This window comes from Oryza glaberrima, chromosome 2 (genome assembly GCF_000147395.1).
Source record: "Oryza glaberrima chromosome 2, OglaRS2, whole genome shotgun sequence".
Taxonomy (NCBI): Eukaryota; Viridiplantae; Streptophyta; class Magnoliopsida; order Poales; family Poaceae; genus Oryza; species Oryza glaberrima.
The window spans coordinates 22,147,641-22,171,937 of record NC_068327.1 but is presented as its reverse complement, the minus strand read 5'-3'; the positions used below and the strand labels follow the sequence as shown (position 1 = coordinate 22,171,937).

Here is a 24,297-nt window from a genome sequence, read left to right as displayed (position 1 = left end):
TTCGTATATAAACTTTTTGCAAAAAACGCATCGTTTAGTAGTTTGAAAAGCGTGCGTGCGGAAAACGAGGAGGAAGAGTTGGGAACCTTGACTGCCGAATGCAGCCTAAGAGTAGGTACAATAGCAGGCTATAAGACAGTATAAACATATTTTAAGATAAATCAGGAGAGAGAAGGGGAGCAGGCTACAGATTTGTAGCCAGCTGTAGCACAGACTCCAAGACGCAGCATGTGTATGACAGGTGGGACCATGTATTAATAGTGTAGTATGTAACTATTGTAAGAATGACCTATTAGATTAGCTATAGATGAATTAGAGCTAGTACTTGGCTACACTATTAAACTTGCTCTAATTAACTGCACTACACATCTACACGCATACTGTACCGTTTATCGATTATCTGATCCCGTATTCCCATGCATATGCAGACGATCAACGGCAGCGGCGGCGGCGGGCATGACTGCCACGGCCGGGGTTGCTGCCACTATCCGGCCGGCAAGTGCATGCGTTACTGTCATGGCCATCATCAGAAGGACTCGTGCTGCCACTGGCACGGCAAGTGCCACCAGTGCTGCTCCTGAAGACATACAGTAGTATAATTTGATGTGGATCTCACAAAAATGAAAAAAACGCACCTATACCTACAGTTTGAATTAATGTTTGATTGATATGCCCGGGTTTGCTATGTATCTATATATGATGATGTTATATAGCCAGTCCCTATACAGTTTCGTTTGTTAATTTGTTGATCAATGTATATAGGATTGTGTGTGTACCGTGTACACTCGTGTATGTCTGTAATTAATAAATGAAATAATTAATGAGTTTTTATCTCCATATCTCTAACGATAATTAATGGTGTGCAAGATGGGGGGCTGAAAAGGCCCTAAATTTTCGGTATTTTAATTCATTTCAATGTGTTCCAACATGTTTAAACGCATCTCACTATATTTTTAAAAGTTCCACTCTCACTTTTTTAATGATTTAAATTAATTGCCTAAAACATACTAATTTTCTATGGTTCCGATAATGGTAATCATATGGTCAACTCAAAGAGGTATGGCTCATGACAACGATAAGATGTTGCATTCCATGCATCAAAGATTTTTTTTCACATAATAAAAATAAACAACTATATCTAGACATATTTCATCTCCCAACCTCGAACTTAGTAGAACGCCACTGAGCTTCAAATTTATGTTTTGCACGGGGGCTCAAATTGTTAGACACGGCCCTGATCTCTATCTACCATACAAAAGGCTCTTAGGGTGCTATCTCATGATCAACTGCAAGATCTGTTGTATCAAGTATACTCTCGGCCATTTAAGCCATAGCCCGTTGGATCATAGAATGGAGTGAGCGTCCTTATCCTCCTACAATGTCCTTATCCCATACGCCACTCCCCTTCGCTCTTCATCTCGATCCCATCTCCCAGCATGGCGGCGGCCATCTCTTCATCTCCGCTGTCTCTTCTTCTCCCCGGCGCGGTGCGACACGGTGGTAGCCGCCTCTTCCTCTCCCCGGCACGGCGCTGTAGGAGCCGCCTCTTCCTCTCCCTGGCGCCCCGGTGGTAGCCTCTTCCTTTCCTCTGTGTAGCGCAGTGGTAGCGGCGGCGGCCACCGGATCTAGCTAGCATGAGCTCTGGGATGGCCAGATCCATCCGCCACGAGCTTGGGGCATCCAGATCCATGCATGGTCGCCTCTTCCTCTCCCCTGCATGGCAATTCATAAAACCTTAAAGATGTCAGTTCCTAACTTGAGGGGTGCTGGTTTCTATGCTTGAACTAGTGGATTTCTCAATTAAAACCTAGCTATTATGATTCTTGTAGTAGTGAAAATTTGTCACTTAAAAGATGATTCAATGCCCACTCACCTTTTTGTCCGTTGTGACATCAGCTATCTGACTTTCCGAAGAATTAATACGTACGTTACCCGCATCGGTGTGCGTGCTTTTTCCATCCGTCGGGGGCACCTCATCATCCTACTCGAGGCGCTCGGTGGGCTCGCCTGGGCCTGTCTTCTATCGTGCCCCACGCACGCCCCCCACCCACGGCCCGATCTCAGTCCGCGCCCGCGTGCGCTTCAGCTGCTTCTCCTCCAACTCCAACTCGGCCGGTAAGGCCACGCGCGGCGTACGTGAAACCCGTCGATCCATCTATCTCCAGTCTCCACGACCACGACCAGCTTCTCCTTAACTTGTGGGTGGCAAGATACAGGTACATATGGAGTATATCCTACTGAGGACGACACCGCGATCAGGTGCATGCATGCTCTCGTATAGCTTCACACAGCGAATTAGCTAGCGATGTGTCAGTTCGGCGCAAACTCGTTAATTAATTGCCGGCCGCGCCGTCGTGCATGCCCGCCGTACTCTCCCTCCCTCGCATCGGACAGCAGCGCCGCCTCGCGCGATGAAGTCCCAGCGCGGGTGGCGCTGTACTGCGCGCGGTCCGCCGCCGAGATGATGCATGTCCATGTACATGCAGATTTTTTAAGCGTCCGCATTTATTTAGGACCCGAGACAACCCGTAGCATGGCTCTATCTTATCGATACATTAAAAAAAAATTTCACTTGAATCGTTTGATTCCTATTTACCGAAGAAACATGTGCTCAAAATAATCGAGCACAGGATTTTCTGGTTAAAATGTATCTTGTCTTTATTTATCGTGAGTTCTTTTTTTTGGGTTAATAATACTTGTTGTTTTGCCGATATTTACAGGTTCATTAATTTTCTTTTTAACTCATAGAGGAAACAAAATCGTTAGGTGGTATACTATATCTAGCATGTGCAGAGAGAGCTCCTGAGGGCAGTTGGTGATGATGTTGTCCCGAAAATACTATCTAGCGACCAGTCACGCGCGCCCCTCCCCGCGCGACTGGACACGTGTCGCGCGTGGAGAGGGAACGGCGGACGGCGCGCTGCGCGGGAGCGCTTTCATTCTTTTCGTTTCCCTTTCTGTTTTTGTTCCGTTTTTTCTTCTCTTTCTGTTTTGGTATTTTTCGGGGTTTTTTTCCCAGTTTTTTCGGTTCCTCTTTCTTTTTTTCTGGTTTTTTTTAGTTATATGTATGCAAAGTTTGTACTCGTATGTATACCAAGTTTTATATTCGTACATATACAAAGTTTGTATTTGTGTTTTTCCTCTCTTTTTTTAATATGTACATATACATTTGTATACGCATATATAAAGTTTACATACGCGTATAAGTTTATATACGTGTATACAAACTTTTTATACTCGTATGCAAACTTTTTATACGCGTATGCAAAATTTATATACGCGTATACAAACTTTATATACATATATATGTTTATGTAAAGTTTGTATACATGTACTTTTTTATACATCAATTTTATAGTATACACAAAAAAACTATATATACACATGTGTATATACTTTGTATACATACGTATAAACTTCATATTTATATACGTATGTATATAAAGTATATACATATGTATATATACACGTAGTAGACTGGTAGTAGTAGTACTAGAGGAGGAGGAGTAGCGTAGCAGCCCTATAGGGGCGGACTGGTCACGCGCCTGGAAACCCGCGCGACCAGTCGCGCATTAGGTGCGCCCGATATCGTCCATCACAACTTTGACGAAATCTACATCGAATTTAATAAAAAAAGATTTGGAGATAGAGATGTCCCTCTAAATATTTTTTAAAACGAAATTGTGGCGTGTTATAGATTGAACACGAGATTTCAGGGTTAAAACCACACACTCTTTACCACTGCACTGCACTATTAAGAGTATCAGTGCACTATTAAGAGTATCTCTACATCGAATTTGACAAGTCGAGTCTATGAGATCGTGACACCATCATAAGATCGGCATTGTTATACATAACGCATATTAATTATCAGACTTCGGACATAAAAATCAGCTTTGCCTTCTCATTCTTCTAGCACATATCAAAATTGCATCTCAGGAAGAGGCCAGGAGGGCATCCTGGTGAAGTGTGTCGATGCTCTGAGCAGCTCCAGTCGTAGATCTTCTTGATGCCGAACTCCTTCAGGCTTTGTTCAGCCCAGCATTTACTGCAATCTCCAGTTGTTGCCTTTCCATATGGAACCTGCAGCTTACATGCATGCAAGGTGGCCTTCTTAATTCTCCACGAATAACTATATTAATTTGATTGGGTGGATAAGAAATAAACCGTTTTAATAAGTAATCTGGCGTACCTATATGAAGAATATATTTTTTAAAAGTATTTATCTGATTATAATAATTAAGCCGTAATAATTTAATAAATTTATTTAATTATAGTTTTTCTCGTTGCACGTACGGACACTTTTGGTAGTTATAATTATATTTGGAGAATCGAAATGCTTCACCCAGGGTTCACCACCGGAGAAACTATCCTTCGTCGGGTACCTAGAAACACAAATATTCCGGTTGGTTTAAGAACATATACTAAAGATGCTTTAGTACTGGTTGTATAAGTCCAAAGTCCTAAACATTTTTGGTCTAGGTTAGGAACACCAACCTGTAGTAAAGATGGAGGACGATCACTAAGATGTCTCCGTGGTTAATTTGGTTCCAAAAGAAAGCATCTCTACCCAGGGAGCGTATCCTATATACACAAACCCTCGCGTGTACACACCGTGTACATCAACTAAAAATTATCACAAAAAATTTAGAAAAATTCATACATATACTTCCAATAGCATTGCATCTATGTGCAAAGTCGCATCTTCAAATTCATTTTACATAGAGAGTAACAAAAAAGACAAAATTCTGATAGAATTACAACCTTAAAACTGTTAGATGTTTTTTTTTTGTTACGGCTAAAATACAATGAATTTGAGGTTATGATTTTATCCCTAGATGTAATACCATTGAAAGTACACGTATAATTTTTTTTCTAGAATTTTAGGTGACATTTGTTAGTTGGTGTGCACATGTGTAAACTTGAGAGCTTTTGTGCGCATAGGATATGTTGCCCTCTATCCAAGTCAGATGTGGCAGGTAAGATGGTAACACGCGTAAGGCTAAGGTGAGAGATCTTGAGTTAGAATCCACTAAAAATCACTTCTCCAGTAGTGGTTGCAACATACATAGACGAGATTATTATTTCTGAATGAATTTTGATATTTGATAAAAGATCTCTATTGAGGATTGGAATGTTTTGATGACTAAAAACTTCCTATTTAGATTAAGAAGCTTTTAAGGCACAAAACTATATATAATAACTAAACTTCATTTCAACTCCTCAATTTTAAGTATCTTCTACATGGAATTTTAATTTCGTAGATTTCACTAAGATTCTCGCAAGTATATACGATGGTAGGTGGGTTGGTACTAGTACTTGTTAGTGGTAGTAAAAACTTCCAATAGGTTATCCTCGCTGACTTGGTTATCACGTCGTGTAGTCGCATATGTGTGTATATATATGTAGCCTGTTCGCACATCATCTTGTACTCTTTCACAACATATATATACAATGATATCTAGTTTACTCAATGTGTTATAGAAAAATTAACGTTGGTATCCACTGTCAAGTTTAATTCCAACACACACTAAGCACGTATCACATAGACGTCGTGCGTTCTTATCTAGCTCTGACTAAAAATAATCACACACTAATGTACAGAATGCTACGTACAGTCAACTTAATATTTCTTCACCATGAATCGGTCCATGTGATAACGTCAACGGGATCGACTAAAAAGGCTCCCCTGTACTTGATCGTACCTTGGATCACAAGCCATTTTCCGCCTATAAATAGGCCAAGTTCACGCACGGCATGCCATCTACTACACAAAACACATCATCGTAAGTGAGATCGAGGGAGCTAATTAATCAACTAGCTAGCTTGCACAAATTAATGGCGTCCAACAAGGCTTTCGTTGTGTTCGCTCTCCTGATGCTGGTGGCTGCATCTGCCGTCGTCGACGTCGCCTCTGCCGGTGATGATCACTATCTACACTACATATATACATATGCATTTATAATTCAGTTTAATTATAACATCAAGGAATATATAATTAATCAATCGATACTCATTAATACTTCCCCCGTCCTAAAATATAAACAATTTTAGATAAATGTGTGATACATTCTAATACAATGAATCTAGATATACTGTATGTTCAGATCCATTGCACTAAGATGTGTCACATCCATCCAAAATCTCTTATATTATCATATGGAGGGAGTACGTATATACTTCGTGTTCGATATCAGCTTCTACTTGCATTGCTTAACACCTGCTGATCGATGATGCTTAATTAATTTGATGTTTTTGTTGGTCTTCTTCACGAGCTTGCATAAAATTAACGAATATATATAATATAGGAGTATATCACCATATAAATGAATCAATTTCCCATATATATGTATCCATGCAGACGGCAAGTGCGGGCCTTGCAACTGTAAAGGCTGCTGCGACTATGACGGCAAGTGCATGAGCTACTGCAGCGGCCATAGCGGCCCATGCTGCAAGTGGAAAGGCAAGTGCCACGGCTGCTGCTCATGAGCACGACGACGCAAGAACCGAACGAATAATGGATTATGACAAATAAAAACGCACACATAAAACCTTACAGATATATGTATCTGCTATACATGCATGATGATGTGCTTGTATAGCTACTTAATTATCCCTATAGCTGTTTGCTTGGTCAATAAAGGATTGCATCTGCTGTGTGTATACTGTGTACACACGGCTAGCTAGTATGTATGTATGTATATGCTCTTATACAAGGGCTATACGTACGCAACAATCCGTGCCTTTGGTGTCGTCAGTCGTAGTGTCGTGTCAGGTATTGTAGTATTGTAATTTGTGCTGATCTATGAATAAAATGCGTTATAATAACGCTTCTATAGATGTATTTGTCTGCCATATACTCTCTCCGTATTTTAATATATGACGCCGTTGATTTTTTGACCAACGTTTGACCATTCGTTTTATTCAATTTTTTATGCAAATATAATAATACTTATATCATGCTTAAAGAACATTGGATGACGAATCAAGTCATAATAAAATAAATAATACTTACATAATTTTTTTTAATAAGACGAATGGTCAAACGTTGGATAAAAAGTCAACGGTGTCATACATTAAAATATGGAGGTAGTACTTATTATGACTCCTTCAGAGAGTGCTAGCTACCAAATGAATATCAGGGGCAGATCCAAGGTCTCGCGACGACCTCATCAGCAGGGGTAGCCACCCTTCCGGCTCATTGGTAGCTAGATTACTTATGATATAACGCCTTGTATTTTGGGTGTGCAACGACAATAACATAGAATAATTTACACATGGGTTTACCAGGCCTGGGCTATGGAAAATTTTTGAATCCATATACCAGACCACCACAGCTTATGATCAACCGTAAGACTTGTTGAATCAAGCTAAAACTACCCATTTTGTCATTCGTCACTTGTATTTTAAGGACTCGCTACGCCTTATATCATTGCCTAACCATCTCGTAAACCAACCCATCCGTCACTCGAAAGCGTGATCTTAGAATAGATCATCCCCTAAGTTAATACCCATTTAAATTTATCAAGTTATTACAACAAAACTATGCAATTTTCAATTTATTATTATTGTGAATTGTATCTAGTCGTGAAGATGTTGTGCCCTACAATTTACTTTAGAAAAGCGATAAGTACAAGAAACTCTTTTTTTTAGAATTACGAGAAATAGTTAAATGCAAATGACAATATATGTATGCACACATCAAATATTATTCCTTCCAATCATTAATAATATTTGATGTTTAGTATAAGATTCGGTCAAACTTTTGAAACCATGATTATCAACAACTCATCAATAGTACTTAGTGAAAAGAAGGGTATGCATAGATTTTTCTTGGAAAGTACTATCATAATATAATAATATCATAATTCAAATGATAGGGGAGGGGAGTTGTGAATCGTATGCCAAATATATTCCATATAAAGTATAGGATTAGCATCTATGGAAACATAAACTAAAAAAAATACTCCCGCCGTTTCACCAAGATTTTGTTGTTCTAATTATAACATTCAATTTATCCCAATGCAAATGCATTGGAAAACTTAGTTATTTTAATGTAAAGTCGAAGGTAAAAATTTAAAGATCTTATCATAAACATCAATGTTTATGACCAGAGGGAGTAAATTACAACCATAAAAGTCTACTATATATGCTCGCAAGAATTCAATTATTGGAAAGTGATGAGAATGTCACTATAAAAAATGATTTTTCATGGTGGCCAAAATAGGTTTTCACAAACAGCAGGTGACACCGCCAGAGACCAAAGGCCAGTGATAAGACAGCATTTTAGCTAGCATTTGCCAACTGCCAGCGCGGATCCATTTTCACTAGCGCTCTTTGCAAGGTAGCCACCTGTAGAAATGAATTTACACGGGAGGCTACCTTATATCATCCGCCTATGATAATACTAGCCAGCGCTAAAAAAATGATGAAGCAACCCCACTCTGTCCACCTCCGTCAGCACCAAAAGAGAATATGCTGCTCGATCCCAAAATCGATAGAAATTATTCCCAAATCCCAAAGTTAACAAATCCATAAATCATCACAATTTACAGTAACAAATTTCTACTCACAGGTTTTCAATTGGATCAATCCCCATCTCCAAACAAACTAACCGGATTGGATCGTCGTCGCCCCCGGTCGTCGTCGCCGTCACCGAGAGATGAAGACCTAGCACGGGCCGAGCACCGCTGCCGCCCGAAGGATCCGAAGCTCCCCAAATCCGCCACCCATGCCTAAGTTATGCTGTCGAATGCATCACCCAAGCCCCGAGTCATCACCATATCCATTGCCCGCCTCTCACGACCGAGCTCCACCGCATCTGGCGACCCCACCACCTCGAGCCTCCAGATTCACCGCCTGCCGGATCTGGGCGAGGGGAGGTGGTGGAGGAGCCACCGAGACGTTCTCGAGGCCTAGCCATCATCATCGTGGTAGTCAATGCCGCTGGATCCACCTCCTCCACCATGACCGCCCCTCTCGTTTGCTGTCGAGGAGGTGGATCTAGCGGTCCCAAGCACCACTCGCCGCCGGATCCATCCCGTCTACCATCACTGCCATTGCCTGCCTCTCGGCCGCGGATCCACCGCCCATGCTCCTCCCGCGGTTGAGTCCACCATCTGCGACTCTCAGCAGCTAGGCCCGCCGTCCGCGCGTGCCCCTCGATCGAGTCGCCGTCTTGTCAAGAGGAGGAGGAGGAGGAGAAGGAAAGGCTAGGGGCACGGGGGTTGGGGAGGGGGTGAGCTTGGGGAAGGAGCTAGGAGGTGAAGTCTGAGGAGGAGGTGAGATGGGTGATTTTTAATATAGCTGTTTTTTTGGCAGTCAGTGCTCCTTAGCCGCCGCCAGTGAAAATCCAATTTTTGCTGGGTGTCAGTTAAGAGATCCGCTTAGGAAAATAGAGGTATTTTTGCAAGCTGATCTCTCTTAAGTGACAGCCAGCGAAAATGATGATCAGAATTCCTCTCAAGTATCTTTACAAGCGTGGGTTCATTAATCTCGCCAATAAAAATAAAAGGTGTTACTATGAAAAATGGTTTTTTAGTAGTGTGTTTTTATATAGACTGAAATAATGATGAAATTAACACCAAGTAGGACTGAAGAAGCATGATAATTGATATAGTAAAATAATATATAGTGAGAATATGTTAATTTCTCTGAATTTCTCAAGAGCAAGACAAAAGTACATACGTTTACAGTTTAACTTCTATGCCACTCAATCTAGGACTGTTTCTTTCCTCCTAAAGAATGGAAAAGCTTCAGTACCACTCAATCTAGAAAAGTTTCTAGTCTAAATTTCTAGCAAGACAAAACTGTATTACGTTTACTGTTTGTCTTCTATGCCGGCTCAATCTAGGACTGTTTCTTTCCTTCTAAATTAAAGGATAGAAAAGCTTCAGTACCCACTGCAATCTAGAAAAGCCTTCTACTTTAGTTAATTTGTCTAAATTTCTTGAGAGCAAGACAAAAGTATATACGTTTACTGTTTGTCTTCTACGCCAGCTCAGCATAGGACTGTTTCTTTCCTCCTAAAGATAGAAAAGCTTCACCTGTCGTGATTAGCGGTGAAAATGGGGCGGGTATTTCCCGACCGCCCGCCCAACCCAAGGCTCGCGAGTGGAATATGGGAGAAAAAATGGGATACCCGATACTATCCGAGTTCGAATCCGAATTCGTTAGAAAAATATGGGTTAGGATACGGGAAGACATGTATCCGCCCGGATGTCCCGTATTATAAAATATGTATGAAAATTTATTACAAATTCACTTAAAAATATGATAAAAGATTAGTTAATCACTATTTTACATGCTCATTTGTAAATTGTATAATTTTTTTTCTTGATGTATGTCTTTTAGTACTTTAATTACCTTATTATATTTAATATCTATGAATTAGAGATACAAATAGATATCCGTTCTCGAATCCGATTCGAAGGAAATAACATGGGATAGGATACGGGATGAGTGATATATTATTTGGCACTACCCGTACTCAACTCCGAATTTAATATGGGTTAGGATATCGGAATGTTATAGTCCGACCGTACCCGCCCGTTTTCACCCCTAGTCGTGTTGCAAACATCTATGGATGAGATTAATTACTTCTGAATGATTAATTAACGTACTGGCAGAATCGCTCGTTAATGTGTTTTTGTCCTGAACGAGGGAGAGAAAGATCGCTTTTTTGATAAAAAAAAAGAGAAAAGATTCAATTCAGGTGGGCCCTACCCCCGGTGTCTCTCTAAAAAAAAGAAAGAAAAAACAAAAGCTTTACATGACTCGTATATAGATAGGACAGGAATTCAACATCAGTTTAGACCGAGTTTAGTTTCAAATTATTTTTTTAAACTTTCAACTTTTTTATCGTATTAAAACTTTCTTACACACACAAATTTCTAACTTTTCCGTCACATCATTTCAATTTTAAAGTTTTGACTTGCCATTAACTGTGTACAGGACCTTGCAAAGGCAAAAGAAAGAACTTTACGTACGGAACTTCTCCCGTAGCGGTAAATGCACATAAATAGCTGACTTTTTGGCCAGACTAGTTGGGAGAACCTGCAGTATACAAATTGGTAAATTGTCGTTTCCTGTGTCGTGTAGCATAGCGGACAGATCTACTGGTTTGCCCAACCTCTTCTCTAAAGTCTATCAGTTGTCCAGACTCCATTCTACAGAACCAATCATGTAAATAATTTGTATTTTGATCACACCCGACACTTCTATATTGTTTCATCAAAGATTGTTTTTGCCACTCTCAAGGATATTGGAGTTGTAAAAGCTGACTTTGCCGTTTATTCCTCACTCAGGATGAACTTCGCAAGGGACATAAGATTAATTGTTTTTTTACATGAGACGATATACATGGCATGTCAACGAGATGACCAAGAGATCGAGTCCATTGCTGAGATATACGTCGGATATGGTCACACCGCCTAATAATATCCTAATTTTGTTTGAAGCTTTGATGGAGCATTCCCACAGAATATTCTAATTAATTATTGGTCACTTTACACAGTTACAGTACTTGCTTGACTTTAATTTGATTTTACAACTGCTAAGGCCATTGAACATATATATTCATGCATACGGAGGCAACAAACTGAAAGTCTGAAATATAAAATTAGTACACTCGCTCTCACAAGTGGTTTAATTTGTTTAGTGATTTTTTTTAGATAGAGGGGCAAACTCAAGGGGGGAGCTAGCTAGTGCGTGCGCGCCAGCGACACGCACTTCCACGCGTAACTAACTCCATTAGTTAACGCTAATGACAGTAATTAGAAAAAAAATATAAAGATTTTTTTTTGGAGATTTTGATGAGGACATCCTCCACTATTACCCGCTGGCAAAGACGCAAAAGTCGGGCGGCGACTGTGTGGGTCTCTGAATAATCTCACCTTGCTTAGCTTGAGAGGAGGAAGCCGCCTTCAAAGGAAGAGCCACCCTTCCTTTATTGGACTAGTGTTTTAGGGAGATTGGGTATTTCCCCGAGTGGGTGTGTCTAAGAACTGTTGGGGTCCGGACATCCTTAATTTGTTGGGTCTCGGCCAACCCCAACTGTTGGAGTGCGTGCTGCCGGCGCGCGCACGTATTAGGATTCTTGCAAACTCGATTATAGTTGCTAACCACGCTTTTAAATGAGAATTTTTCGAACAATATATGAGAGAAATATCCCCGTTTTGCCGTACATTTGCAGTTGGTAAAAATTAAACTAAAAAAGTTTCTCCAAAAAAAAAATGAAAGTAGTAAAGAGTTATTTTTCCCGTGGACAGAATTAATGGGCCCTCGTTTGAAAATTATTATCATAATGGGCCAATTATAAGCCCATGACACATGGGTCTCTTAGACTCTTACGGTCGCGTGCAAGCCTAGTGGGCCGGTGCCCCTGCCCCAAAATGTGAGGGCCGAGCAGGATACTTTTGAATCGAGTTTGCTACTCGATAGTATCGTATTTATTACATACGTATTTGGAATTATTTAATCAACACAAGTTAAAATTAGGAATTTCATGAAAATGATTTTATATTTATCAATATATATTTTCAGAAATTTTAAATTGAGGAAATATCTTGAAACGAATGGAAAAATAGGATGGATTAGTTATACATATATAATTTTCAAGTGGTGTATGTATGTATTAGTTACAAACTTTCAATTTTGGAAATAATAACAGAATTAAAGTTTTCTGTTCTGAACATAAAAAAAATCAGTTTTTTTAAATAATTTTCGACAGAACTAGTAAAATAGCCCAAAGTATGACCACTGTGTTTAATTCATGAAACTTACAACTAGCTAGAAACACTTGTCGACTTAGGAGCGGAAATGCTAATGGGCGGGTGATAGCTCCCCCACCCGCCCAGCGATCACTTGCCCGCCCCCTCCTTATACTACTAGATACACTCCTCCCTCCTCCCCTACTACAGTACACCACACAAAATTTTTTAAAAAAATAAAAAGTTAGAAAAATTTATGTATATAAATACTATATATAAAAAATTTGAATTCAAATTCAAATTTGAATCTGGTATGTACACTTTTGACTTATAAACTTTGAGTCTATAAACTTTAGGTGTATAAACTTTTAGATGTATAGAAATACTATATATAGAAAATATTTGAATTCAAATTTGAATTTGAATTCAAATTTGAATTCAAATTCAAATTTGAATCGGGTATGTAAACTTTTAACTTATAAACTTTGGGTCTATAAACTTTAGGTGTATAAACTTTAGATGTATAGAAATACTATATATAGAAAATATTTGAATTCAAATTCAAATTTGAATCGGATATAATTCAAATTCAAATTTGAAACGGGTATATAAACTTTTGACTTATAAACTTTAGGTCTATAAACTTTATGTGTATAAACTTTAGGTGTATAAACTTTAGATGTATAGAAATACTATATATAAAAAAAATTTTAAATTCAAATTCAAATTTGAATCGGATATATAAACTTTTGACTTATAAACTTTTGGTCTCTAAACTTTAGATGTGTAAACTTGAGGTGTATAAACTTTAGGTGTATAAATTTACTAAAATAGGAAAGTAATACGGTGCCAAAAAAAGGAAACCAAGTGGAGGGAGGGAAGGGGGAGGGGGTAGCGAATCTGATCGCTAGCCCCATTGGTGGGCGATCGATCGCCCATTAGGGCTGCCACTTAGGAGTGTGGGCATCAAGCAATAAGCACGGGATCTAACTTTTTTTTTAAAAAAAAAAGAAAAAAAAACTAACCCTTTTTTTTTGGGTTACTACTACCTCCGTTTTGACTTTTTTATAAACTAGCCGATAATATTTTGCTATTACCTCCTTTTTTTAATATATATATATATATATATATATATATATATATATATATATATATATATATATATATATATATATATATTGAATCTATTCTACACCCCTCCCTAGAATAACTATTCTACACCCTCCTCCCATGGGTCAAACCCACCTCCCCCACCCTCTCTTGGGCCCAAAACCCCCCTCCCACCTCGGTCAAAGCGTCCTTCCGCCGGTCAAACCCGCCCACCACTCCTTCCCCCACCCACCACTTTGCTGCTCTCGTCTTGCAGGAATCGTGCAGTAACAAGACGGTCATCGTGCAGTAACAAGACAACATTATCGCAGTAACAACGTCAAAAAGTAGCCATGATGGATCTAGTTTCGTTGAGCCTTTTTTTATGAACTTCATGGTGCAAACGGATTGGAAATACAAGATATGATGTGAGAGATATTGCTCTCTAAAGATTGAGATTTACCTCTTTCTTAGTCATCGTCTCACTGGAACAGCGTATTAACACGACGGCTAATATGCAGTAACACGTCTGCTTTTCGCAGTGGCAACGTTAAAAAATAGTTATTACGGTTCTAGTTTCGTTAAGCACTTTTTTTTTACGAATGCCAATGATGCAAATGGGTTAGAAAAATAAGACATGACATGTACGTTAGTACTCTCTAAAGATTGAGATTTAAAATACTCTAGATCTAAAAAAACATTACTATTATAGGGCCACTGTTACTATGCATGTTCTCTGTTACTGCAAATTTCGTCATATTGTTACTGCAAAAAGTGCAGTAACAACCTATAAAGTTTGCAGTAATAACCTATACATTTTTGCAGTAACATATGATGTTACTACCCTTCTGGGATAATGTTACTGCCAAATCATAGTAACAAGGTATGATTGTTACAGGTACATAACTAATTTGTTCACAAATTATCATATGGCTAGCCATGAACCATGAGATCATGGGTTCAAGTCTTGAATTCACCAATTTATTTTTATTTTTTCTAAAAAAGAGAGAAGAAGGAGGGAGGAGAGATTGGGGGGGGGGGATGAGAGATCGAGACTTCGGGAGGAGGGGGAGGAGTGATGGGAGGAAGGGAGGAAGGGGCGCGGGAGGGAGGGAGGTGGGGACGGATGGAAGGTGGGAGGGGGGTGTAGAATATATATATATATATATATATATATATATATATATATATATATATATATATATATATATATATATATATATATATATATATACACACACACACACTATATGGCACCTTAGGGCATCTCCAAGAGAGGGCTAAACAGGTTCCTAAAAGATACTACCTCATTCCCTAAATGTTTGACGCCGTTGACTTTTTTAAACATGTTTGACCGTTCGTCTTATTCAAAAACTTTTGTGAAATATGTAAAACTATATGTATACACTTGTTCTTTCCCTTTCTGTTTTTCCAAGCCGACGTCACGCAGTCGACGTCATGTATAATTAGCTAATGAAGGTACTTAAATTAGTGCTATCAATCAAAGCCTCTGGGAGGAAGGATGAAGGAGAGTGCTTAGCTTGATCTCCAAGCTGGTCACACATTAATCTAGTGATTTCTAGTTAAAAGGGTCCAAAAGGCACATGCATACTAGTCGCTGATTTCACTGGAAGCAGCAGCATTGTACTGATCAAGACACACAACCACACTGAGACACACACGGTTTCTTGCCGCGTCTGCAGCACATCGTCTTCTCGTCTCTGCAAGGACCAGAGCCAAGTCGTTAACAATTTCTGAAATCCCAACTGCTCCACGTAACGCATCGAGCGGATCGATCGATCGGTCCATCTCTGAATTCTTCAGCGTATACTGTACGCGTCAGAGCTGGGACAGGACAGCACTAGCTCCTATATAAAGGAGCGCAGCTCTGGAGACTCTCTTATCTCACTCATCCACGCCAAGCTGAGCTAATTCCCAAGCTAGTGAAGAGTACAAAATCACACAATTCGATCAGGGTATTGCTAATTAGTAGCCTCCGATCTCGTTCCTGCCAAGAAATTAAGCAAGCAATTAATGGCCAAGGTACCTAATTACTACCATCACTTGCTTCTCGTAGCTTCTTACTACAGCTTAATTGCTAGCAAGTGACAGAGCTGAAGTTTCGGTCGCTGTGTGTGCTGAAAGCCTGAAACTGAATTTTCTGAAACAGCTGGAACTGAATTTGGTTGTGTTTGATAATTTGATTTGCAGCAAAAGATCGTGATCAAGGTGGAGATGTCGTGCGACAAGTGCAGGTCGAAGGCGATGGCGCTGGTGGCGTCGACGGGAGGGGTGGACTCGGTGGCGCTGGCCGGGGACGGCAAGGACCAGGTGGTGGTGGTCGGCGACGGCGTCGACTCCATCAAGCTCACCGCCGCGCTGCGCAAGAAGGTCGGCCACGCCACGCTCGTGACCGTCGGCGAGGTCAAGAAGGAGGAGAAGAAGCCGGAGCCCGCCGCCGTCGTCGAGTACCCGTGGAGCTACCACCCGGCCTACGCCTACGCGCCGCCGGCGCAGCACGTCGTCTACCAGCAGTATCCAGCCAGCTCGCCGTGGTGGTGCTAAGTGCTTAACTACTCGTATCGTATGGATAAAATCAATCAATCTGGTCCGTTGGATCGACAAGATCAACATACGTGGCGTCCATGTTTCTCGGATTAAAAGTGTGTAAAGTAGGATGATCTGGGTTGTTTAGGACAGATCGCTGAGCGATCAGCATGTCGTCCCCCCTCCCTCTCATTTTTGGTGATTTAAATTGATTCAGAGAAGATTTTGGCTTGTGGACTCAAATTTTCGTGGCTGTCCCGTTGATTGGCGATAAATTAAGTAGATTTTTGGATTAAATGGTTTGTGCGTGTCTGTGTTTACTAATCGTATCGGCGTCCCATGTGCACTCTGAGAATCTTTGATCGGCAAACTCGGTGACGAACCTTCAGACTGAAGGGGAGGTGATGAAAGTTAAGAATATCGCAAAAATTAAAGAAGTTCAGACAAATGGTTTTGTCTGCCGCGTTATATTAATCGCAATGAGTTCAGACAGAGGCTGCGTTTAGTACACACCAAAATTGAAAGTTTGGTTAAAATTGAAAGGATGCGACGGAAAAATTGAAAGTTTGTGTGTATAGGAAAGTTTTGAAGTGATGGAAAGATTGAAAGTTTGAAGAAAAACTTTGGAATAAACACGGCGGTACTAGCGTTTGTTCACGCGTTCATATGCATGTGCTGTCGAGGTCCGTAGATTCGGAATGGGCAGTACGTCGGATTAATCTCTTCGAGCCGATCGAGCAGTTCGCCGGTCGTCGGCTTCCTCTTCTTCGTGTTGCGATTTTCTCCTTGGATTGATTGGCCAGATCGCTGTCGCTGGACCAGCAGCAGCTGTGACCGGATGAAAGATTAGCGATGAGATATGGCTCAATCCAGTGGCTGGTGCTGTGGTGTTTGAAACTGATGAAGCACTCTCCTAGTTATGAAAGGGTTGTGGTGCTGTGGTGCTAATTCATAAAAGGGTTGTATGGGAAAAAAATGTTCGGTTATCCTTCCCATACAACCCTTTCATAAATTGAGGCAAACCTTTTACAAATCTAAGGGCCCGTTTAGTTCCCAAAAAGTTTTTCCTAAAAATATCACATCGAATCTTTAAACACATGTATGGAGTATTAAATATAAATAAAAAGAAAAACTAATTGCATAGTTATGGGGGAAATAGCGAGACGAATCTTTTGAGCCTAATTAGTCCGTAATTAGCCATAAATGCTACAATAACCCACATATGCTAAGGCTCAAAAGATTCGTCTCGCGGTTTCCCGGCGAGTTCTGAAATTAGTTTTTTCATTCGTGTCCAAAAACCCCTTCCGACATCCGATCAAACATCCGATGTGACAACCAAAAATTTTCTTTTCCCCAACTAAACACACCCTAAACATTTTTTTGGAAAACCTAAACAACCTTTTCGCAAACCAAACAATATAATCTTTCTTTAGGAGACATCACAGTCACTGGAAAACCTTCATACCTGTTCTACTTTTCGAAATAATGCGATATTAGTTTAATGTCAGTGGAGATACGTACCAAAAGCATTCTGGAGGAAAGAGGAAGGAGACTAGGAGAGTGCTTGGTCACTAATTTAATCTGCTACTCGCAAGTATACGATGTTCAAAGCAGTCCAACAAGCACAGCAGCAGAGTAGTATACTTCAGTATACTCACAACTGACACGGTTTCTCTTGCCGCGTCTGCAGCAGCAATGAGCAAAGCAACCAATGGGATTCATGCCATGAGCCCATAGCCATGGTCAATTGGTCATAATTCATAAACAAAATCAGAGAATCCCAACAGCTCCACGTGACGCATCGATCGATATCTGAATTGTTCAGCGTACAGACGATGTAGCAGAGCGGCACACTCCTATATAAAGAGGGAGCTCTGGACTCTGCTCTCCCTCATCCACCGCCAAAGCTAGCCGATCTCCTCTCCTCTGCACAAACACGACTCCAACTTCAGTTCCAAAGTGAAGAACAGTAACACGATTCAGGCTTTTGCTAGTCAGCAGCCTCTGAATCTCATTCCTCCCAAGAAAGCAGCAATGGCCAAGGTACATACATAATTACTGCAACTTGCTAGCTAGTAGTAGTAATTTACTACTCTACATCTTATATTAGCAAATGTGTCATGCCCAAAGCCTGAAACTGAATTTGGTTGGGTTGGTTTTTGCGGCAAAAGATTGTGATCAAGGTGAACATGGCGAGCGACAAGTGCCGGTCGAAGGCGATGGCGCTGGTGGCGTCGACGAGCGGGGTGGACTCGGTGGCGCTGGCCGGGGACTCCAAGGACCAGGTGGTGGTGGTCGGCGACGGCGTCGACTCCATCAAGCTCACCACCGCGCTGCGCAAGAAGGTCGGCCACGCCACGCTCATGACCGTCGGCGAGGTCAAGAAGGAGGAGAAGAAGCCGGAGCCCGCCGCCGTCGTCGAGTACCCGTGGAGCTACCACCCCTACACCTTCGCGCCGCCGGCGCAGCACGTCGTCTACCAATACCCGGCCAGCTCGTGGTCTATATTCTAAACAAATCAATTTGGCTTGTGTTTTTTCACGCCAAAATTAAAAGTTCGAAGAAAAAAAAGTTAAAAGTTTATGTGTGTATGAAAGTTTTAATGGATAGAAAAGTTAGAAGTTTGAAGAAAAAGTTGAAAACTAAATAAGGCGATCAGAATATGGGTACACTACGTGGTTTTGGGATCCTCTTATTTAAAATCGGAGGCTGGTTGCTGACACGTATATTCTATTACTTCTAGACTGAGCTTGGGAGGAGGGGTTCTCAATAAAACGAAGCTCGTATTATTATATGATTAAGTAATTATTAACTTTTTTTTTGAAAAATGAATTAATATGATTTTTTTAAACAACTTTTATATAGAAAGTTTTTTTATATAAATCGTACCGTTTAGCAGTTTGAAAAGCGTGCGCGTGAAAAATAAGAGATGTAACGTCAGAGGATTTTTCATTCCCAATATATGGTCTTCATGTTTCACGGATTAAAAGTGTATAAACTAGGATGATATGATGGTTTGCGTTGTTTAGGGGCAGGGCAGATCGCTGAGTCGATCGGCATGGGTTTTTTTTTTTTCACCTTTTGGTGATTCAATTGATTCATAGAAGATTTTGGCTCGTCGATCTCAAACTTGTCGTGACTGTCCCGTTGATTGGCGATAAAATAGATTCTTGGTTTAAGTAATGCATGGGTCCTCGATGGTTAAGTAGTGCGTGTCTGTATTTACTAATCGTCCCATGTGCCCTCAGAGTCTCAGACTAGCTACTTGATCGGCCAACGCGGTGACGAACCTTCAGGCTGCAGATGAGGTGATGAACGCTAAAATTAAAGAAGTTCAGACAAATGGCCGTTCTCTGCCGAACGAGTCCAAAAGAAGCAGTAGCGCTATTCACTCGCTCAGATATATTAGTCGATAAATAATGGCAAGTCCCCGCAAAAAAAAAAAAGAAAGATGAATAATGGCAAGTCGGATTAAATCTTCCGAGCCGATCGGGCAGTTTCGCCGGCCGGGCGCCGGCGTGCACGGCGGGGATCACCGGTCGTCGGCTTCGAATTCGTCTTCGTCGTGTTGCGATTTTCCTCTTCGATTGGATTGGCCAGATCGCTGTCGCTGGACCAGCTGCAGCTGTGTCGACCGAATTCCTTACTACTCCCCCGTCCTAACAAAAGCCCATCCCCCGTCCTAACAAAAGCCCAAAACCTAAATTTTCGTGTCCAACGTTTGATCGTTCGTCTTATATGAAATTTTTTTATAATTAGTATTTTTATTGTTGTTAGATGATAAATATAAATAATATTTTATATGTGACTTGTCTTTTTTAATTTTTTTTTATAATTTTTTCAAATAAAACTAACGGTCAAACGTTGGACACGGAAACCCAGAATTTATCTTTTATTTTTTTTTTTGGACTGAGCCACTGAGGGAATACTCCGCTGAGTACGCCACATAAAATCTTTCAGCTCACGAAAAAGAGTAGTACTACTGGTCGCACGAACCGTTTGCTCTCAGTCTCCGCTGCACTACTGTACTATGCCCCTAGGAGAGTAGTAGGAGTTCTTGTGAAAAAAGGCTGCGCCCCTAGAAGATTTATAGAGGAAACATAACGTGGACACATATAGTCTGAGACTATACCATCTACATAATGTAAGACCATAATTATGCTTAAGAGATGTCTTAAATTTTTGTCAGCACCTATCATCTCCTATTTTAGCCTTTCATTATTATTTAAATTTACAATGATAAACTTTGATATTTTACACCGGACACAAAAAAACATATAAACAACTCCCCGCTTCCCATCTCGATCATTCCGTCATCCTCTCCAACCCAATGGGTATTGGCTGCAGTACTGCTGGTGCAGTAGCAGTGGCTGGCATGTGAGCCCGGGTCCACACGTCAGCCACTGCTAGCAGTGCTGCAGAGGATCTGCACTCTCTCCAACCGGCAACAATCTCCCCTCCACTATATATTAAAAACCATTTTCTCAAACACTCCTCGTGATTTTAGAAAAAAAAAAGGGAGAATAGCTAATATGGTCTCTAAAGTTTTGCTCCTGGGTCATTTTAGTCCTTAATCTTTCATATTGTCCAAACAAATCATTTAAATTTGTCATGTGGGCTAATATAGTACTTGGTCCCACCAAAATCGCCACATGGACATGCTATGTCACCTTCTTATGTAAAATCTATATGATTTGTCTAATTTACCCTTACGCATAGGAAAATAAAAAACAAAAGGAAAAAGTTAAAAAAATATATGGTATATGTAAGAGCAAAAATATACCTCAAAAGGGTGAAAAAAGAAGTATATTTTTTCTATGGTTATGTCTAATTCACCTTTATATTTATTTTTCTATGATATACATAAGGGTAAATTGAACAATTCATCATAGATTTTACATGAATGGTGACATGGCATATTCATATGATGATTTTGGTGGACCTAAGAACTATTCTAGGCCTTATGACAAAGGTTAAGAATTTCTTTGGACCATTTAAAAGGTTAGGGACTAAACTGATCCTGCAGAGAAACTTTTGGGACTAAAGTAGCTATTCTTCCAAAAAAAAATAAGAAGATACAAGTAGAAATGCACCGGGGACTTTGGTCCAAACCACCGCAGAAATTGACTTTTCCATATGGTTACTTAAGAGACTAGATAAAATTTATTTTTATAAACAATATCTAAGAGGAACAGCCCTCGTAAGGGACCACCTAAAAAATAAATTTTCAAAATTTGACTCGTCTTTCATATGCGCGCACATCCCGTGTATGCCAACAATTTCACCTCCACTTGCACTGTTTGTTACTATGATCATCTTTCATAATCTCCTTAATTGTTTGTACATCAATTTCACCTAACTCGACTTCCAATCCATCATCAGCGATACTCATGTGATCTCAAGACACACATATACATAAATAAACAAAAAAGAACAATATTCAAGCATAAGTCTTTATCATCCATGACTTATGTTAGCATACAGAACAATTACAAGCCTTAAAAATTAAGCACTCAAATTCACTGGGAAACCCCTTCTAAATCCAGAGTTCACCTATCTAGGAGTAAGTCTAACTGCACACACGGCTCCAATCAGACCACCGCTACCTTGTCAGTCGAACCAGCCACATGGCACAGGTCTAACTGTCCTTGATACTTGATCAAGTCAGACCATCTGTCTACTAACACTTCACCAATAAACCAGAATTACCTATATAATCCTCATAATATTTAATTGTTTATTATAAAATAATAATCATGATAATGATTTGACAAATACGAGTTCCGTATGTTTCAAAGGAAAAGCATCGCACAAAGTTACTGCTCAGTACTCCATTAAATACATGCCGACCAACAATTTCAGATATGCTAATCATCAAGTTCTTCGAGATCAAGGAAGTCGTCATGTAGATGGTACACCTTCCGTTCTAAAATACTCCCTCTGATTTTTGACCTGTTTTTTCATAGTTGTTTATGCATTCCCCATTTTAAAATATAGCAACCTATAATGAGTAGGTAGTAGAAAAAGTAACAAATAGTATATTATTCCTGTTGGAGTATGGGAACACGTTAAAGCTTGTGCTTATTTCTCAACGCATGTGCTAATTAAGTACATTGCATAGCAAGCAAACGAGTAATGTAATCTGAAATGAACTGCCAAGCGTCCATATGAAATCCAACGGATTACAAATTGTCAATGACATGGCTCAATGTGATGGATTCTTATTTCTTATATTAATTGCAACTAGTGCGTTGCAACTTTACTCTTTCAATCACTGGAAGAACGTTCGTCCCTGTGTCCTACTTCTCCAAGCTGACACCAACGCAGCAGTCGTCATAACCGCACAACCTGACGGCATGGTACTAGACTACTAGTATAGTGTGATCAACCAATTGTGCGAAATTAGTTTAATGTCTTAATGGAGATATGAACAAAAAGCCTTCGGGAGGAAGGAGGAAGGAGAGTGCTTGGTCACTAATTAATCTGCTGCTCCAAGTATAATACAGTTAAGGAGTCCAAACAAGCAGCAACGACAGTAGTAGTATACTCACATTACACGGTTTCTCGTGCCGCGTCTGCAGCAATATTGATCAGCCAAGTGACTAATGGGATTAATTACTGACATGACCGTAGTCACACCAAGTCGTAAACAAAATAAGAAAATCCCAACTGCTCCACATCTGAATTGTTCAGCGTACACATATCTAGCAGAGCGGCACACTCCTATATAAGGAGGGGAGTTCTCAGGCTCTGCTCTCCCTCATCCACGGCAAGCTAACCAAGCTGAGGTCCTCTGCACAACAGAGCTCCAGCTTCAATTCCCAAGTGAAGAACAGTTACACCATTCAGACTTTTGCTAATTGTAGCAGCCTCTGATCTCATTCCTCCCAAGAGAGCAGCAATGGCCAAGGTACATACATAATTACTACAACTTGCTAACTAGTGCTCCCTCCGTTCTAAAATATAAGCATTTTTAAGCTATAAATCTGGACAATAGTTTGTCCAGATTTATAGCCAAAAATTGTTATATTTTGGGACGAATGTAGTAGTAGTAATTTACTACATCTTATTAGCAAGTGTCGCATGCTGAAAGCCCCTGAAACTGAATTTGGTTGGGTTGGTTTTTGCAGCAAAAGATTGTGATCAAGGTGAACATGGCGAGCGACAAGTGCCGGTCGAAGGCGATGGCGCTGGTGGCGTCGACGAGCGGGGTGGACTCGGTGGCGCTGGCCGGGGACGGCAAGGACCAGTTGGTGGTGGTCGGCGATGGCGTCGACTCCATCGAGCTCACCACCGCGCTGCGCAAGAAGGTCGGCCATGCCACGCTCATGACCGTCGGCGAGGACAAGAAGGAGGAGAAGAAGCCGGAGCCCGCCATCGTGGAGTACCCGTACCCGTGGAATTGCTACCCCTACGGCTACGCGCCGCCGCCGCAGCACGTCGTCTACCAATACCCGGCTAGCTCCTCGTGGTGGTGGTAATAACTATACTAAGTATAAATAAATCAATCGATCTAGTCCGTTGAATCGGAGCGATTGAAATGTTCGATATAAGTTATATTGTAGTTATATGTAATCTGTAATGTAATTATGTCGTAACTGTATTGTGTATAAATGTATAGATTTAACAGATTGCTAAGATTGGCATGTCTTTTAATTTGTTCGGTTTTTGGTGACTTGATTGGTTCGGAGAAAGATTTTGGCAGCTTATGTCAATCTCAAACTTTATTGTGACCGTGCTGTTGATAGGCGATAAAATTACAAGACTTTTGGTTAAGCAATGGATGGGTGAACGCGCGATGGGGACTAATAGTATGCAATTGGGCGGCAATTTCCTGGCAGAGAAAGTTTTGACCAAGAAACGGCCACGTACGACGACGCGACGCGAGAGTGCGACGACCGCGCTTTGCAAAGTAAACTCCACGCACCAAACTGAGTTTTACTGGAAACTG

General features: G+C 40.6%; 2 protein-coding genes across 6 annotated transcripts in view; both read left to right on the top strand.

Annotated features, from left to right (window-relative positions):
* Window positions 1-16,589, top strand: part of LOC127763019 (heavy metal-associated isoprenylated plant protein 47-like) — a 33,598-nt gene extending 17,009 nt beyond the window's left edge. The window contains exons 1-2 of one of the 2 annotated variants that reach the window (XM_052287583.1): window positions 15,685-15,842; window positions 16,011-16,589. In XM_052287583.1, coding sequence (XP_052143543.1) covers window positions 15,834-15,842; window positions 16,011-16,364 — 363 coding nt within the window. In that variant the 5' untranslated portion in view covers window positions 15,685-15,833 and the 3' untranslated portion in view covers window positions 16,365-16,589. Of the gene's footprint in view, window positions 1-15,684; window positions 15,843-16,010 lie in introns of those variants that run through there. The other variant, XM_052287582.1, reaches the window with a different exon arrangement.
* Window positions 16,590-18,056: 1,467 nt separating this feature from the next.
* Window positions 18,057-24,004, top strand: LOC127763022 (heavy metal-associated isoprenylated plant protein 47-like). 4 transcript variants are annotated; one of them, XM_052287591.1, is made up of 2 exons: window positions 18,057-18,389; window positions 18,518-19,326. In XM_052287591.1, the coding sequence occupies exons 1-2, from the start codon at window positions 18,381-18,383 to the stop codon at window positions 18,857-18,859; spliced, it is 351 nt and encodes a 116-aa protein (XP_052143551.1). In that variant the 5' UTR covers window positions 18,057-18,380; the 3' UTR covers window positions 18,860-19,326. The 4 variants fall into 4 exon arrangements, with proteins under 4 accessions (XP_052143551.1, XP_052143549.1, XP_052143550.1 ...); XM_052287589.1 differs by lacking the exon at window positions 18,518-19,326 and adding an exon at window positions 23,477-24,004 and having other exon boundaries at window positions 18,140-18,389; XM_052287590.1 differs by lacking the exon at window positions 18,518-19,326 and adding an exon at window positions 23,483-24,004 and having other exon boundaries at window positions 18,141-18,389.
* Window positions 24,005-24,297: the final 293 nt, after the last annotated feature.